The 19,485-nt window shown below is 39.8% G+C and overlaps 1 protein-coding gene across 1 annotated transcript in view; it reads right to left on the bottom strand.

Moving 5' to 3' along the window:
- Positions 1-19,485, bottom strand: part of PASD1 (PAS domain containing repressor 1) — a gene marked incomplete at both ends in the record, with an annotated part of 66,283 nt that overhangs the window by 11,793 nt on the left and 35,005 nt on the right. Inside the window, one exon of the mRNA XM_082646923.1 lies at positions 130-311. Within this exon, the coding sequence (XP_082503049.1) occupies positions 130-311 (182 nt within the window). The remainder of the gene's footprint in view (positions 1-129; positions 312-19,485) is intronic.

Genomic DNA, 19,485 nt, shown 5'->3' with positions numbered 1-19,485 from the left:
ACGGTGATACAGTTTAAAAAAACAAAGAGCATGCTTTTTGCAAAGTGAAATTGAGCACAAGAGTGGAAATCCGGGGCTTTGCAGGTTAGTGGTACAGACGAATATGTGGAGCAAGGCTCCCAGAGATACCTGATTTCCGACGTCAGCAGTGACACTGGGGAACGAGATGGTCTCCCGGTCCTCCTGGGGTACCTGGTCCACCTTGTCCACCTCTTTCTCCTCATCCACCTGCTCCATCTCACCCATGTGGTCCATCTGCTCCACATGTTCCACCTCAGTTTTGACTTCAAAGCTCGGCAAAGATAATGGTGCTGAGGAAGAAAAGACAGTGGAATTCATGATGAAAAAAGCAAAAGTACTAACACTATCAAACAGATTACACAAATTTCTCTGTTTATTTCCTGTTATAAATTATAAAAACAGGAAAGTCCAGTTTTATTCCATATTAATGATTAGGTGTGCCAGGTACCAGGAGTAATACAGAACACTACTTAAAAATCTGTTCACATTTGAGGGACTTTTCTGGTGGCGCAGTGGTTAAGAATCCGCCTGCCAATGCAGGGGACATGGGTTCGAGCCCTGGTCCAGGAAGATCCCACATGCCATGGAGCAACTAAGCCTGTGTGCCGCAACTACTGAGCCAGCGCTCTAGAGCCCGCGAGCCACAACTACTGGGCCTGTGTGCCACAACTAATGAGCCCACGTGCTGCAACTACTGAAGTCTGTGCACGTAGAGCCTGTGCTCCATCCACACAAGAGAAGCCACTGCAATGAGAAGCCCGTGCACAACAAAGAGCGGCCCCTGCTCGCCACAACTAGAGAAAGCCCACGTGCAGCAACGAAGACCCAGCACAGCCAAAATTAAATTAATTAATTAATTTTTAAAAAATTGTTTAAAAAATCTGTCCGTATTTGAAAATTAAGTAAAAGAAGGGAATGTCTCACTTTACCTCCATCCATCCAAGCATAAGCAGGCACCCAACCCATTCGTGTTAAGTGTCTTTTCTTTATAAAAGTTCTTTTGGCTCTGCCTCTGGAATTTGGTACCTTCCAACTGATAAAACCAAATCAAACCTAGTCATAAATCACTTCTATAAAACTAGGTTCCCCAGAATGTGGGATCTTGGGAGTGCCTGAAGGCGCTCTTGGAGGTGTTGTGACATGACTTTCCTTCGGCAGCCACAAAAAGCAAAGTGGAGAACATTATTTGAATAATGCAAAATTATAGAGTCATTTCAGAAAAGAGTTTGGCAGTTCTCTTCACACGCACTTCCCATATGACCCAGTAGTCCCACTCCCAGGAATTTACCCAAATGAATTAAAAATATATAGGCACACAAAAATCCTCTATGCAAATGTTTACAGTAGCTTTATTTATAATCACCAAAAACTTGGAAACAACCCAGATGTCCTTCTTCAGATGAATGAGTTAAAAAAAAAAACCACACACACAGAAAACACTGTAGTGCATTCATAAGATTAAGTACTACTCAGCAAGAAAAAAGGAATGAACCATTGACTCACACATGTATGAATCTGAAATTTATTTTTTTTAACAAAGCCAGACCAAAAAAGGCTAGACATTGTATGATTCCATTTACATGACATTCTGATAAAAGGAAAGCAGAGATAGAATGCAGATCAATAGTTGCCAGAGGATGGGGGACAGAGTTTGAGTTCAAAGAGGTGGAACAAAGGAATTTGGGGGGGTGACATAACTGTTCTGTTTGGTACTGTGGTGATGGATGTATGACTCTTTGCCTTTGTCAAGAACTGCACACCCCAAAGAGTGGATTTTACTGTGCGTAAAGTAAATTGCTCTTATACATTTTTGAAATCACAATAATGGGTTCATGGACTTTGTCCCCGTTTTGTTTTGAAAGGATTTTTTAAACAAAGCTTTGAGATTGACAGCAATAATGGAAGAACTGTTAACTAGAATATTTCAAAAATAGAAGCATTACTTCTATATGTGGACATTCCACAATACAAGTATGATAAGGTCAGCTAATTGGAGGACGTGATTTGCATTATGTATCCACCACTGCTTTAAGTTTCGTATTTTTTATACAATTATATTTATGAAATGTCTTTAATATTGAAACTCCTGTAGTAAGTATCATTGTTTTTGAGAGACCATCACTTCGCCCTTTACTAAGAATTCTTTTTATAGTACAGTTTTTAAAAAACAAGAGGTTTCCTTGGACTGCAACTACTATACCATAGCAGAAGAGGCTGCACAAGTATGAGAAGATAAGATGCTACTCCTCCTAGGACTGAGATCTAGCACCAATCTATAGATTAAAATTAAACGGGAGATTTACAATGTTTTGTTAGTTTCAGGTGTAAAGCAAAGTGACTCAGTTACACATATATATATATATATATAATTTATATGTATATAATATATATATACATATGTATATGTATATGTATATATACAGATTCTTTTCCATTATAGGTTATTGCAAGATACTGAGTATAGTTCTCTATGCTATATAGTAGGTCCTTGTTATCTATTTTATATACAGTGGTGTCTTATCAGTTAATCCCATACTCCTAATTTCTCTCTCCCCCCAGTCCCCTTTGGTAATCATAAGTTTGTTTTCTATGTCTGTGAGTCTATTTCTGTTTTGTAAATAAGTTAATTTGTATCATTTTTTTAGATTCCACATATTATATTTCAATAAAAACTTTAAAAAATTAAGTGGGAGAGAATAATACCATTCCGAAGCACTTGAACCATTGATAAGATATTCATTTTCACTGCTCTCAAATCATCATCTCAAAAAATTTACAGAAGATGAAGAAAGTTAGAAATCACTCTTGCAATTTCACACCATTATAAATAGAACATTATCTTCATTTGAAAAACTGTAACTACTCTGTAGGCCACTATTTTTCTTCTGAGAGTCCCCATCCAAATGTCCAAATGTACCCACCTGGTGGTTCAGGTATGGTTTCCAAGGTGGATGTGCTGGAGTCATAATATGTAAAAGACTTTCTTTTAATGACACGAGCAGATTCTTGTGATCCATACTGGTCAACCATTACAACATTAACTCGACCCTAGGAATTTCCAAAAGGGATGGAGAAGATGACATTTCAATTTGGTGACAAAGATATATAAAACAACAAGAAACTGGCAGAACACAAACTTTGATGCGTTTCACTTCATTTCTAAGATTGTTTCAATAAATTGAATACCTAACACAAAACCATCATGAAACACGTACTTGAAAAAAATTGCTGGAAGATAACAACAAAAAAAGATTATGGGTGCCACATGCTATCCAACGTCAAAACTCAGAAGAGAAATACAGTATAGATGTGCTAAAAGCACAAGCATAAGAAAACTGTGTGCCAACCAAAGGCCGTGGCTATATATATATATATGCACTGCAGAGGTGCTGGTAGCATGCCGGTTCAGAGAAGTGGGAAGGCTGTAGGAGAACTACCCCCACTGATGGGGCCATTTTTCTAGAGGTCCTGCATGTACAGGCTAGGCTTAGAGAAAGGAGAGGATGATTGGGGGGCTGTTTAACCACTTCATGTTTTTTACACAAATTAAAGGTGAAAGTATTAGTAGCAAAAGTACCTTTAATATATAGTAGCAGAGAGATGGAAGTGGCCCTGGGGAGCTTCTAGTGCAACTTCCCCATTTGATAGTGTCAAAGAGGAGAAGGTCATACAGCAAGTTAGGAGCAGAGTGAGTGATATAATCCAGTGACTTCAAATTCAGCACCACTCTCCCTAACCCTAGTACCTCACTTTAAGCCATTTTTTACTTTAAACCATATACATTATATTCCCATTTAGTGATGCACTTCCATTTCCGTAACAACTGGATCCTTTCTGAATAGGCTGGGGCTCACTGCTCATATGAAATTTAAGTAACTGGTTTATCAGTGAAATCTTGTACATCTCTGCCAAAAAATTGTTTGTTTGTGTGTTTGTTTGTTTGGGACTGGATTAAGACATAGACTCATGCTCATTTTTCCTTAAGGAAGCTGTTTGTTGGAGCACTTTCATCCAGATCAAATCCCAGCATTTGAACTTCAGGAAATTGTGCAACTTCACTGTTCAAGTACATTGTGTTTTGTACTCTTCAAGATAAGCAATATGTTTCTGGGGATGTGGCAATCTTTTCATTATTTAGAAAGATATTCTGCTGGGGTGGTATTCATTGAGATAGGATATGACCTCTCTTTCTGTGTCTTCTTGCTTCTGCTCTTTATCATAGCCATATGTCAATTTAATCACTAGCTCCTTGCTTCCTGGATGATTTTCAATAGAAATGTATATACTTGGGTGTTAAGATGTCCATTTTTGTGCATTCATAATTTTTAGCCCATCAACATAAATGCAGTGAGCTTAAATGATCTCAACTGATGGAATCATGTGCAGTAATAGAAAATGGCTTGGGAAAAAACAACGCAAAGAAACTATTTTGAAAGCTAAAAGATTCCAGTTTAAAATACAATTTAGGACGAAGGCCTGAAGATAGTCTTTCAAGAGAGGCAGCTAGAAGCTAAAAAGAAAGATGAAATGAACATGCATACATGGGGGCAGGAAGGCAATCGATAAGCTTTTACAAGTTCAAGAGGAGTTTTGGATTCACTTTTACTCCATAACAGTTTCCATGAACAATACACTAAAGGATTTTAAAGAGAAGCATGGCCTTTGAGGCTAGACACAGAGCAGGCTTCCAAGGCAGCCTCCAATACCTGATGCTCTTGTGACCTAGAAGGGAGTGTACATTGTGGGGGTGGCACTCCAGAAGTATGTCCCCCAATTTTCACATTTTCCCCTTGATTAGCTTAATGTCAAAAGTGTTCTGCCTAATTTTTAAGAGATGCTTGCATTTTACTTTTTGGAAAAAAAAAAGTGCCATAGGGCTTCCAGTCAAGATGACAGATTGAATAGCCATGGGGAAAACCCTAGGTAAAATAGAATAGAATTTTACAAATGCACTCCTTTAAAAAAAAAGGACAGAAATAAATTAAAAGTCATAGGAATGATCAAAAGCACGATGAATAAGCTCTAGAGAGTAGAGGTCTACTGGACAACATTGTACCTATAGTCAACAATAATGTATACTTAAAATTTGTTAAGAGGGTATATCTCATGTTATGACTCTTACGGCAATAAAATAAATTTTCTTTAAAAATAGGGTAAAAAAAATTCTCTCTGGAGAATTCCCTGGTGGTCCAGTGGTTAGGACCCGATGCTTTCACTGCCAAGGGCCTGGGATCGATTCCTGGTCGGGGAACTAGGATCCCACAGGCCACACAGTGTGGCAAAATAAATAAATACATAAAATAAAACTAAGCCAAAGCAAGATAAAAATAAATTTTAAAAATTCTCTCTGGATCCCACCACTTCTCCACCTACTGCTCTGTTTATGTGATTCCCTTGAGAGCAAAACTTCTCAAAGGGAAGTCCTCAACATCTCCAATTCCACTATCTTCTCTTAAACCTACTCAATCAGATGTTATCTCCCTGCCCCCATCTATACTCCATCAAAACTTTTCTCCGAGTCAGCAATGGCTTCCAGGTCCTAAATCTAATGGTCACTTCTGAGTCATCAACCTACCTAATCTATCAGCAGTGTTTGGCACTGTCATCATTCCCTCCTCCTGGAAATACTTTCTTCACTTGGCTTACCTCTTACCTCACTGGTCTCTCCCTCTCAAGTCTCAAGGCTGAGTCCTTCTCTTCTCTCTGATCTCTTAACGTTGGGGGTGCTCCAAGCTTAGTCCTTCGTCCTTATCTATATCTTTACTTCCTCCCTTGGTCACTTCATCCAAGTTTTTAGCTTTAAGACCCATCCATGTTGATGATTCCCATATCCTTATCTCCAGGCCAGCTCTGCATTTCCAATTAACTATGTAGTAGGCTTCTCAAACATTTTCAAAACTGAGACCCTGTATTACACCTCCCAACAAACACTCCTAAGCCTGCGAATTCTTCCCACTGTTTTCAAAGTTAATGCAATACCATCCTTCCAGTTGCTCAGGTCAAGCACCTTAAAGTCATCCCTAACTTCTCTCTCTCTCACACACATTTCATCCGATGTCAGCAAATCCAAGGGCTCTATCTTCAAAATATATCTACAAAGAGACCACTTCTCACAATTTCCACTGTTACTACCCTGGTGCAAGCCATCATCATCATCTCTCACTTGGACTGCTGAGACAACCTCCTAACTAGGCTCCCAGTTTCCACTCTTGCCTCTGCTCCCCACAGCCTATTCTCAACATAGTGACTCTTTTTAATAAACCAAACATATCACATCATTCTGCTCATAACTCTCCAATGGCTCCCGATTTCATTTAGAGTAAAATCCAAAATCCATACAATGGCTTCCAAGGCCCTACTTGACCCAACTGCCATGACATCTCTGACTTCATCCGTACCTACTCTCACTTTTGCTCACTCTGCTCCAGCTATTCCTCTAAATACCAGGCACGCTTCCACCTCAAGGCCTTGCACTGGTTTTCCCTCTTCTTGAATTTTCCCCCAGATATCTTCATGGCTAGCTTTCTCACCTCCTTCAATCTTTGCTCATACTTAACACTGCACTCCCCCATCTGTTGCATTTCCAATCCTTTGCTTCCTACTCTACTTTCTTCAATAGCTCTTCTCACCTTCTAATATATGATTTGTTTATTTACTATACTTATCTTGTTTATCTAAGTCTATCTCCTCCTGTTGGAATGTAAGCTCCTCTAGAACAGGAATTTTTCAGTTTTGTTAACTGATGTATCTACTCCCCTCACCTAAAACAGTGTATGTTACAAAGTAGGTGTTGAATAAATATTTGGTCAATGAATTAATAAATGAATCTAAAATGGCCTTTAAAACTAGGTATGTTTAAAATGCTCAAAAATATAAAGAAAAGGAAGTCATGAAACAAAGAATAGGACAATATGAGAAAACAAAGAGCTTTGATTTGAAGGCAGATGCTTCACTGTGTAGGAAGAGCATAGATATTGGGACCAGACAGGCCTTGGTTTTAATCTGGGCTCTGCCACTTATTATGTAACTTTGGGCAAGTTTTTCAATAGCAAGAATCCAAGATTCACCATCTGTAAAACTGGAATAATAACGCCTTGTAGAGTTACTGTGGGGGTCAAGCACCTAGTCCAATGCTTGACACGTAAGTCCTCAATAAAACTTAATCCTAAGTACCATGTCACGCCCCCCACTCCGGACACCCCTAGATTGAGTTAGGGCTGACCTTCTTAGACCACTTTCTGGATACAATAAGTATCTGTTGAATGAACACATGATTAAGTGCTTAGCACACAGTAGGTGTAAAATCAATGGCAGATGCTTTCATGATTGCTCCCTAACTCAGGTTTGTCCTGTCCTCCTCATTAACACATAATCAGCTTGGGCAGAGTGCTTCTGAGTCTGATATATACTATGGCTCTCCTGCCCCACCCAGCCCCTGGTACATGCTCAAAGTCAGCTCCTTCTAAAGAACAGTCTACCAGCTCCAGGTACAATGGATTTGAGTGAAAAAGCAACCTGATAATGTACAAGCTCCAATTTTGCCACAATGCCTGCGTAGTGCAACACCGTCCAGGAACAACAGATCTCTAGGGATGGATGACAGAATGTCAGAAGCTGGCAACACAAGTCACCTAAACTCATCATTTAAAATAAAGTATTTGGGACAGAGTCAATTAGGAAGAATTTGCTTTGGATTGGCATTGATGCTACTACTTAAAGCCACTGCTGTTCAAATGGTGAGGTGGTGGTTTTGTGGAAAGAACTTTGTTCTCAATACATCGCCTTGTTCTCAACTCCTTGCCAGTTAACAGCTGTTCTCAACAGAACATGCCTTTTTTGAATACAGCATTGTCCATAGTAACAGCTGACAGATCAAAATATGATGATCCCTGGCAGGGGCCAGTGTATGCTTTGTGTGGTTTTCCTCATGTTTCTTTTGCTTAGGTTTAGTTGAGATCCTTGAATCTCTGGATTTATAGCTTTTATCAAACATGGACAATTCTCTGGCCATTATTATTTCAAATATTTCTGTACTTCCCTCTACACTTCGGAGACTCCATTTACACATATATTTGGCCACTTGAAGAGTTTCTAACAGCTAATTGATGCTCTTTTCTTTTTTCTTGTTCTTTTAAAACTTTTTTCTCTTTGTGTTTGATTTTGGAGAATTTCTATTGCTTTGTCTTTAAATCCTCCAATCTACTAAATCTGCAATGTTTAATCTGCCATCAGTCCCATCTGGTGTTGTTTTCATTGCTCAAATTTCAACTTGAGATTTTTCCCCATCTTCCACGTCCCTACTTAAAATTCTGAACATACGTAACACATATGTTAATATTCCTGTCCACTAATTCTAAAACCTGTGTTTGATCTGCGTGAGTTCCTATCGATTGGGCTTTCTCTTCAAGAAGAGTTACATATTACTATTGCTTTTTTTGAATGCCTGGTAATCTTTGACTGAATGCCAAATATTGTTAATTTTACCTTCTGGGGGTATTGGATAATTTTGCATCCTATAAACATTCTTCATCTTTGTTCTGGAATGTAGTTAAATTACTTGATTTGATCCCTTTGGTCTTGCCTTAATGATGTGATAGTCAGAACCAGAGCAATAGTTAGCCTAGGGCTAATTTTTCCCTATAACTAAGGCAAGACCTTTCGTTTCCCATCTCTTAAGAGTCCCTGTCCTTTATTGCCTGATGTCCATTATCTTGAAAACTGTTATTTCATATATTTTTGTCTTTTATTTTTGGCTATTTTGGGCAGGAAAGTCAATCTAGTCCTGTCACTCCATCTTGATTGGAAACAGAAGTCCCTCAATTCCATAGTATATTGTACAGTTACTGAAATGATTAAATTTGGGACTGTACATAGGTAGAATTTAGTGATAAGTGAAAGCCAAAGGGAATGGAGTATTAGGCAAGCTATCATTATAACTAAGTAAAAAACAGATGTGATGGTAGACTGATACTGAATGGAAATTAGCAAAATTAAATAGCAACTATGCCATTGTGATAAGATTATGAATTTTTTTTAAAAAACTTACCTTTCAATGTTAAAATTACTTAGGTTTTATAAATTTTATAAAGTGAGAATTTTTTTAATCCAACTTTCCTCAGAACATTAAGTTGAAGGAATGGATTCTTCACACATAGCACACTACAGATCCTGGGTAAATATTTGTTGACTGACTGATGAAGTCTGGCTGTCAGCTGTGTAGATGTCAGATTGATGGCCAGAGCTATATGGATGCCTTGGCCTTTTTTCCTAGCATAGCTGAAAATTAGTTTGTGTGTAAACAGAGCACTGCTCTATTTAAATTAACCTTCTTCTACCTCATTTCCTCACTGTTTCCTACTGTCTTGAACAGAATGCTAGGTTAAGCAGAGGTACGTCTCCAGAAGGGAGAAAATTTTATCTACACAGAAGTAGCTTGTTGAATGAGCAAGAGTTGGAAAATACAATAGAAAAATCAGCACTTCATACTGAAAATATGTGTTCACAGCATCTCCATGTTACAGAAGAACTTAAATACCTGCATAGTCCACGGAACATGAAAATCCTTTCAAGCAAAATCACATGGAAGCCTGAAAACCAAAGTGAGAGTCTACACATCCAACCTGTTGATACTGTTCTTGAAATCCCTTTACCAGACATTTAAAGAGTGCTATAAAAATAATAGAGTGCTTTAACATACAGTATTCATTTGTGCATCTAATATTTATTATGAGCACCTACTATGTGTGGCCAGCCCTGTTCAAGGTATTTGGTGATATGCTGATGAACAAGAGTACCCTTGCTCTCACAGAAGTTTCATTCTATTGCATGAATACAGACAATATATTAACAAACGAGGTTCCTTTGAGCATTATCATATATCTTTATGAGGTAGCCTGGCAGAGATTACCACCACTCCCATTTTACAGATAATGAAACTGAGGCTCCCCATGGTAAAATAACATTCCCCCAGTCACATAATTGGTAAATGGCTGAATCAGGAATTGAACCCTTATCTTCTGATGTCTAGGTCGTCTTTTCTCTCTGTAGTACTGTCACCACCGCAGCGAACCAGCCTAGCAGATATGTTACATGCACCCATGGAGTGACAGGTAAGGTGAGACTATCCATTGGGAAGGTTTCCTAGGATGCTTTTTCTGTTCTTCTATATCTGTTTTTCTTGCAGTTTGATCTTATCTCCCAGACTAGAATTTAGATCATTGAGGGCAGAACCAGGTGTCATATTTCTATTAATGTGTATCCCTATAGGATTCTCTAGATGAACGTCTGGTGAGTGGATAATTGGATGATACATTGAATGGCTTAAGAAAAAGATGGAGGCAGGACTTCCCTGGTGGTGCAGTGGTTAAGAATACGCCTGCCAATGCAGGGGACACGGGTTTGAGCCCTGGTCCAGGAAGATCCCACATGTCGCGGAGCAACTAGGCCCATGCGCCACAATTACTGAGCCTGCGCTCTAGAGCCCGCGAGCCACAACTACTGAGCCCACGTGCCACAACGACTGAAGCTCGCGTGCCTAGAGCCCGTGCTCCACAACAGGAGAAGCCACCGCAGTGAGAAGCCCGAGCACAACCACAAAGAGTAGCCTTGGCTCGCCACAACTAGAGAAAGCCCGTGCACAGCAACGAAGACCCAACACAGCCAAAAATAAATAAATAGATAAGTTTATAAAAAAGAAAAGGAAAGGATGGAGGACAATCCAGATTAATTAGGAATTGGGTTCTGCCCATAATGGGCAGATGACTCTGCCATCTCATGATTCTACTCATATAGCCTACAGTAGCAGGCAGGTCACTAACCTCTCATTTCGAAATGCACTCACAAGTCAAAAAGACCTTGAACAATGTCTGACATAGAGCACAGCTTAATTCTTTTTAAAGCTACTACAGGGATCATTCTAAGCATGGCCATTACTGGCTCCCAATAAGAAATGGCTACAAAAAGGCAACTGTGTAACACTGCTCAAGTGCTATGCCCATATGGGATATTTCTTGAAATTAAAACCTATGTAGGACAAGGGAAGCTGAATTTGCCACCCCAAATTATGCCTCCTTGGCATAAGGATTATTTTGAGCTGGTTATGTTTAAGAAACAGCAGACAGAGGAGAAGCTCTGAAAACCAACAGAAGTTACTCTACTGTAAGAGATACTTCCATTTGTAAGTGTGTCTTCCTCTTTGCACCGGGAAGAAAGGGATGAGTTGAAATTTCTAGGAGCTCTTATCAATGCAGAAAGCCAGGACTCAAATCTGCATAACAAGCTTCCCCACAACTGACTCCCCGCCCCCAACATCTTCTTTTATCTTTAGCTGAAAATGGCCTTTAAGCTGGTAGCTTGAGCAATTTTGGAGAGTTATGCAGTATTCCGGGGTCTCTCCCACGTATACAAGGAGATGTACATGTTATTAAACATCTGTTTGTTTTTCTCCTGTTAATCCTGTCTTTTTATTACAGGGGTATCTCAGCCAAGAACCTAGAAGTGTAGAGGGAAATTTGTTTTCTTCCCCCACCTTGGCAACACACATTAACAAAAGAATCAACATTATGGGAATAAGAGTCCAAGCGTTTACTCTATGTACTCAGTGCACGTACTTCTGAGGCAGGAGCATCAGGTTCAGCATGCAGAAGTTCCATTCCAGAGCTGCTTCTTTGGCCTTGAACACTTCTATAAATAAGTGAAAAGACAGATGGTAAACACATCTCACTTGCCATTTAAATCTAAATTCTCTATAATACAATAAAAATGAGGGTCTGTTGAAGAGAAAAACCATAGGCCCCAAATGGCATCGCTTGCGCTAAAGTCCATGATACCAAACCCAGATTTAATACCTACCTAACTTTAGTTTCAACCTTTACCACAAATGTAATCTTAATTACAGTCTGGAATTTCCTGGTCAGCACCAATTAAGTAATCTGTCACATGGGTCCTCTCTATCCCCCAAGGGAAGAAGAGGCAACCTGCAGGATTAAACCCTTGACATTACTCTTCTCCCCCAAAAGATGTCCTGGCCTAAAAATAATCCTTTCTTTTCTTTTGCTAATAACTCCCTGGCCCCACCCCTCTTCCTATAAAAACCTTCCATTCTGTACAACCCCTTGGAGCACTCTTCCCGTTGCTAGATGGGACGCTGCCCAATTCATGAATCGCCTAATAAAGCCAATTCGATTTTCAAATTTACTCAGTTAAATTTTGGTTTTTAACAGTTCAAATAAGAAAAAAAAATCTATTTTTCTTAATACATAACATCATCAATCTTTGACGTGTCACTTTTCCTACAGAGAAAGTTGTTCTGCACCGTATCTATAATAAAGTAAATCATCTGGACCCTCATTAGAATGAAGTTTTCTTTTTTGAAGTTTTGAACTTTATTTCTTTATTTTTTATACAGCAGGTTCTGCTTAGTTATCTATTTTATACATATTAGTGTATATATGTCAATCCCAATCTCCCAATTCATCCCACCACCAACCCCCCAGCCACCTTCCCCCCTTGGTGTCCATACGTTTGTTCTCTACATCTGTGTCTCTATTTCTGCCTTGCAAACCAGTTCATCTGTACCGTTTTTCTACATTCCACATATATGTGTTAATATACAATATTTTTCTCTTTCTGACTTACTTCACTCTGTATGACAGACTCTAGCTCCATCCACCTCACTGCAAATAACTCAATTTCGTTCCTTTTCATGGCTGAGTAATATTCCATTGTATACATGTACCACATCTTCTTTATCCATTCATCCTATGATGGACACTTAGGTTGCTTCCATGTCCTGGCTATTGTAAATAGAGCTGCAATGAACATTTTGGTACATGACTCTTTTTGAATTATGGTTTTGTCAGGGTATATGCCCAGTAGTGGGATTGCTGGGTCGTATGGTAGTTATCTTTGACTTTTCCCTCTTTCTCAACTCTCTTCTGATTTGTATGAAAGTTTGTTATTACTTTCTGTCTGCCTTTTCTACCTGGTGTATTTCTTGAAGGTGGTGTGCTTCCTTTGAACCTCTTGTATCCCCAGCACCTACCACAGTGAAGAGCATTTACTAGGTGTTTTCATGAATATCTGCTGAGTGCATAAAGGAATAAACAAACTGACCAGTTAGTTCATTAAAATATTTGCACATTCCTCATCCCAGGCCTGCGCAGCTTGACACAATTATTTTCAAGGACCAGCTGAGGCTTCCATCTGTTCCTTAAGAGCAATTAAATGACTCCATATTGACTTCTAAATACTAAATATCTTTATGCCTGAGATAAACAGCATGTGAATGAATGTCTAATATGGTATCCACTAACTACATGTGGCTAAATTAAAATCAAAATTAAATAAAATTTAAAATTTAGTTTTTCAGTCACAGCAGACATATTTTAAGTGCTCCATAGCTACATGTGGCCAGTGGCTACTGTATTAAACAGAACAGATTAAAGAGCATTTCTGTCATCAAAAAATGTTCTATTGAACAGTGTTATATCAAAGGATGCAGTGGGTGTTACTGGACAAGACGCTAACTTTGACAAGAAAACATTATGAAGCAATTAGGTTTTGCTTTAAATCCACTGGCTTGAATACTGAAAATATAAAATAAAGAAAAGCAAAGTTTTCCAAATTCTTCCATGAATTTACATTTCATACTCCTCTATATGTCAATATAGACGGCAAATATTCGACTTAAAATCAGAATGTACAAATAACCAATAAACACATACATTGTTAATGAAAAGTATTGAGGAGTCTTTCATACCTAACCAGTCTATGCATGTATAAAATAGAGGGTTTGCAGTCACATCCACTGCTGGTCTTTGGTTAGGAATGGATACAAACAGAACTTTCCTTTTACAAATTGCATCAGTTAATTTTCAAAAAGAAAGAAAACGATCAAAGAACACTTTCCTAGCTATATTTACATGAAAAGAACAGTTTCTAATTTTACGAAGAAAAGTACCTCTGTCTCATTATGTAAAATCTCAAAATGTTACTCTTAAATTGGGCCCTTAATGTTTTTTACTCTTTTTGAATCTTTCCCCAAGGTTTGAAATTCATTGGTTAAGTAGTCAACGCTGCTGAATTACTTTAATGGAAGGTTGTTCTTGGCTCAGAAAAGCATCTACTTCTACTTGCTATATAAATGAAACTGTAAATATGAAAAAGACGCCCCAATGAATACTGTCCTTTCATACGTCAATGAGGCACAAACTAAGGTGTGTTTTGAACAGTTGTGGCACAGAGTCAGGAAACTGATGACAGTAAAAATATAATCCTAAATGTCTCTGCTTGTTTAATTTACAGCCGAGATGATCTAATCTGAAGCGATGGAAGAAAGGAAAACCAGATTTCCATTTCTTGGTTACAGGCTGTGACCAAAGTTTAAGGAGCTAATTTTTAAGATAATTCTAACCAAAGCTACTCCATAGGCTCACAGAGGAAACCCACTACCACCCCATGTCTGAAATGTGACATCTTGAGTCATGTTGTAGGTATCCTTTTTTCCTTCAGGCCCAACTGCATCTCAGCCATCTCTGGCAACTGCATTAGTACTAGCATCTCCGGAGCCTACCTGTCCCCAAGAGTCACTATGCACTTAAGTGGTTCCTTAGGGATCATGCCTGAAATGGCCTCCTGTTTTCCCCAGCCCCCACCATTGTGCCTAGTATGTCAGAGTTGCCATGGAAGATGGAGAGAATTTGGGGGTCACACACACTTGGGCTCAAACTTCAGCTCTGACACTTCCTAGCTGTGAGACCTAGAGCAAGCCTCAACTTCCCTGAGCCCCAGTTTCCCAGTGCTTAAAGTGAGACTCATAATACACATCTTGTAGGTGTCTTGTAAAGATAAAATAGTGTTTGGAAAAAAGTGCTTGGTAATCTGTACCATCCAACATGAGCCTCTCAAACGCCCTCATTAGCCATTCTCCCTTTGATCGCTCCATTCCTCTAAGTTTCTTCTCCACTTAAATATATGATTTAAGACGTATAAGACTGTAATTTGCTTCAAAATGTTTCTTTTACGATTTTAATTCTCTTCTCGAGAAAATGTGTTCCTCAGAGATGAATTCTGCATGTGCTATCATTTATTCCTTCAGAGCCAAGAAGCAGACTCTCCAGTGCTCATGTAAGCAGACTGGGATCAAGAGTTGATATTGCTATCCACCACCTAGACCAGTACTCTCCTTTGGGCAGGGATGGAGGGATGAAGAGGGGTGTTTTATGGCTACAGGGCTCTGCATACAATTCATTCTTGTCAATAACCCCTGAATGAATGTACAAACTGATCCCCCCTATTGAAAAATAACTACTCTGCTTTTTAAATATTTCTTCTCTTTCAATATAGCTTCTTTCAGTAAAGAAATCATTGGAAAATGTCATCTTAATAGACTTAGATGATCTGAAGACTGAACTAGTTTATTTCAGGAACCTTATCCAAAGGCAGATAGGCAAAGGAGATGATTTTGATCAGTTCAGAAAATCAGTAACTTGAAGTGAGTGCTCATCCATCACCTTCAGTTATCGTAAGGTAACTGTTAACTAACCCTGCTCCTTACCCACCACCAATCTCACCTCTGACTGGCAGGGGAGATACCATCATTTACTGAGTTCCTATCATGTGGTAGGTATCTTACACATATTATCTTTTTGGATCCTAAAGTAAGTCAGTGGTATGTGTTTTGTTTTAATTCCCACTTTACAGATGAGGAAAATAAAGCTCCATAAGGTGAATAATGTATAAGGTCTGTAAAAAATTAATAAACAGAAAGGTCATTTAGGTAGAGTTGGGAGACAAGAAGGGGGCGCACTCACACCCTGTGACAACAACAGAGCACAACAGGAAGAAGAAAGACTCCTTTTATTTCCTGGCAAGGACTCAACCAAAGAAAAGCCATGGACTCTTTGTTTACTGTAGCCCCCCCCAACTCCCTTTTCCCCTCTATAAAAGGGTTCTCCTTCCCTTGCCGTGCAGGGGTTTCTAAGTGGCTAGCCATAGTTGCAGACTCCAAATTGCAATTCTCTGCTGATCCCAAACAAATGCATCTTTGCTGGAGAAACATCTGGCTGTCTAGTTGTCTCAGGTCAACACTTTGCTTGCCCTTGCAGGGACCAGAGAATACTCACAACGGCTCCAGGACTGGTGAGCAAGCCGGTGTGGTACCTACACTGAGCCCATTGTTGTTCACTGTTTTTCTCACCAACCCTGGAGTTTGAAGGTATGTCTTTCTCCTGGATCTGGGTTCACACCCTCTTTGCGTCTGAAGCTCTCCAGGCTTTATTCGGTATCTATATTAAGGTTTCATTTTTCTGGTAAAGGCCTTGTTCTGTATACGGGTATTCATTTGGCACTTAGGTCTGATCTTGAGATCAGATCGCTTCAACCAGAGCTGGCTGAAAATGCTTTTGGCCCAATTCCATCAGGAAGGGGCTGCTTCAAATAAAACTGTGCCAGTTCAGCCTTCAGCCTACTCCTTTGAAAGGGCTGTCTTCTGGAGACTGGCTTTTAAAAGAAACTTCAGCGTGGCTCCTGCAAAACCAAGCTATTTCCTTAAGATTGGCTGGGATTCGCTTGCAAGCTGTATGCATTGAGCCATTTGTGCTGTAAGCTGTTTAAGCTGTTTGAAAACTGTTCTTTACAGGAAAAACCTCTAGGAAATGGGTCCCAGTTATCTAAGTATTTTGTGGGCACCCCCCGCCGACAGGGACTCTGGCCCGTTTTATGTTGAAAAACATTTGGTCCTTCCTCATGCACATTTCTAACTAAATGCACTGACCTGACCAAAGGCAATTTAGAATATCCATGGCCATGACGGGGAACTTTTGAAATCCCCACACTTAATTTCCTTAAAACTGAATTGGACTACAGTAGCTCAAAACTTTTCCAGGACTGAGTGGAATGCTGACTTCGATTGGTATTTTGAGGCTTCCCAATATTATTAGGAGTCTAAAATTGCCTCTCTGCAAAATAAGATTTTAAGATTAACTGAGGCAAACAAAGGATTATGGACAGATCAAATGGCTCCCTAAACCTCAGACTCTTCTTCCTTGGTTTCTTTGTCTTAGGTTCTGCCTTGGCACCATCTTGTCTCTCTCCCTCACTTCCTCATAGCCTCACTTCCAGCACCATCTTCCTCCTTCCCTTCTACGCCACCTATGCCTCCTCTACACCTTCAAATCTCCCATACGAATTCTCCCACCAAACTTTCCCTTTTCTCTGAAACTCTCTCCACTCTCTTCTCCTCTGAACTTGTCAGGACCTGTCCCTTTGAAGTTAAGCCTTCTGAGGATACAAAGGCTTAAACCATTTATTTCTCATATTCCTTGGACTAAAGCGGAACTGCAAGCCATAGTCAAAGGCTTTCCCAAAGTAACCAAAGATCCTCACAGATTTTCTGAAAATTTAATATAGTCATTCAAACTTATCAACGTGGTTTCTCTGCTTACATGAGCTAGTTCATATGTTTGTCTGTGAAGGCCAGGCCCAGCACTAGATGAAAACCACTAATGGGGAAAATCTTGAAAGGTCTCTAGAATTACAATGGGGAGACCAACCCACTGACTTATTATATGATCAGGCTCAGGCAATCACTAGGCAACTTTGTGAGCAATTCCCAGGGCTTTGCTAAAGCCTGTTTATTGGAACAAAATTCAGGCTTGAACACAAAAATACAACAAACCTGTTCATGAATATTATAACTGACTTCAGATTATTAAAAACAAATTCTGGTCTTCCTTCAGATGTCGATTCCACCTGGGTAGCTTTTAATTCTATGTTTATCAATGGACTGAACTGAGACATTTTCCTTCTAGTAAGAAGGACCAGGATGGAATGCAAAACTATGTCCACTCCAGATTTAATTAATCTGGCAAACCAGCTCTCTCACACTCTAGATAAGTCACCTAAAAGGAAGGCCACCAAAATTCTTAATCTTCAACTCAAGTAAATAAAGGCCGCTAAATGAAACCAAAACCCTCCCAGTTTCTGCTATTACTGCAAAGGGCCAGGACATTGGAAAACAGATTGTTACAAATTTAAGCATTTTAGGCACCTTTAGCCCTCTAACCAGCCTTTTCAATGCTCTCCTAACCCCCAGTGATGGGCTCTGAGGAACTACAGGGGCTCTTCCTAATCCCATTAAGAGGGAGGCCTTTGGGACTGCCCTGGTGGCGCAGTGGTTGAGAGTTCGCCTGCCGATGCAGGGGACACGGGTTTGTGCCCCAGTCCGGGAGGATCCCACGTGCCGCGGAGTGGCTGGGCCCGTGAGCCATGGCCGCTGAGCCTGCGCATCCGGAGCCTGTGCTCTGCAACGGGAGAGGCCACAACAGTGAGAGGCCCACGTACTGCACAAAAAAAAAAAAAAAAAAGGGAGGCCTTTCAATCATCTTTGAGAACTATTTCTCCAGATGTGGAGTGAATCTCTTCCAGTCCTAATTGACACTGGAGCCACACTGTCAGTGCTCAACTCCACTGCTGTAAAACAGCCCCTGCTTCAGAGTACTAAAACAATTCAAATAGGGGCATCTCTAATGAACCTCAAGAGGTTCCTGTCTCTGAATTTATTCCCTTTTGTTTAGGCCCTTTGAGAGATGTATACTCTTTTCTCCTGAGTTCCTCTGCTCCTGTCCATTTACTAGGCTGAGACTTCTTAGGGAAGTATCATGCTAGAATTTCTGTCTCACAAAAGGGGGAAATAATTCTAGAAATTGACAGCAGTCATCAAAGTAACTCACCAGATGAATTACGTGACCCTTTGGCATCTTTTATTTTTCATCTCTGATGATAATAAAATAGATTCTGGAAACACTGATCATTTATCCCTCTTGAATCAGCTACCACTTTCTTTATGGGTAAAATCTCCACCTGATGTTAGCAAAATTCACAGCACACCTCCCATCAAAATTAAAATAGACCCCTCAAAACCTCTTCTCAGAATTAACCAATATCCTATAAGTAAAGAATTCCACGAAGGCATAGAGACCATAATAGAAGCTTACAAGGCTCAAGGCCTCATTATTATCCCTTGTTCTAGGCCCTGGAACACTCCCATTTTACCAGTGAGAAAACTTAAGGGCTGAGGGTGGAGGTTTGTCCAGGATCTCCCAGCAATAAACTACACTGTTATCCCTTGACACCCTGTTGTTCCTAAGCCTCATACATTACTAACATACATTCCTACCAGAAGTAAATTCTTTACTATAATCGATTTATGCAGTGCATTCTTTAGTGTCCCAGTTGATGAAGCTAGCCGATACCTTTTTGCCTTCACTGGGAAAGAGAAACAATTCACCCGGACAGTAACACCTCAGGGTTTCACTGAGAGTCCTTATGTCTCACAGATCCTGAAGGCTGACCTGGATGATATGAATTTCCTTAGAGGATCTACTTCATTGCACTACGTGGATGATTTGCTTCTTTATTCTCCTTCTCAAGCCTCCTCACAGGAAGACGCCATCCACTTGTAAA

The sequence above is a fragment of the Grampus griseus genome (genome assembly GCF_964374135.1).
Source record: "Grampus griseus genome assembly, chromosome: X".
Taxonomy (NCBI): Eukaryota; Metazoa; Chordata; class Mammalia; order Artiodactyla; family Delphinidae; genus Grampus; species Grampus griseus.
Note: the sequence above shows the minus strand (reverse complement) of the source record. Positions and strands in the feature narration are given on the sequence as shown.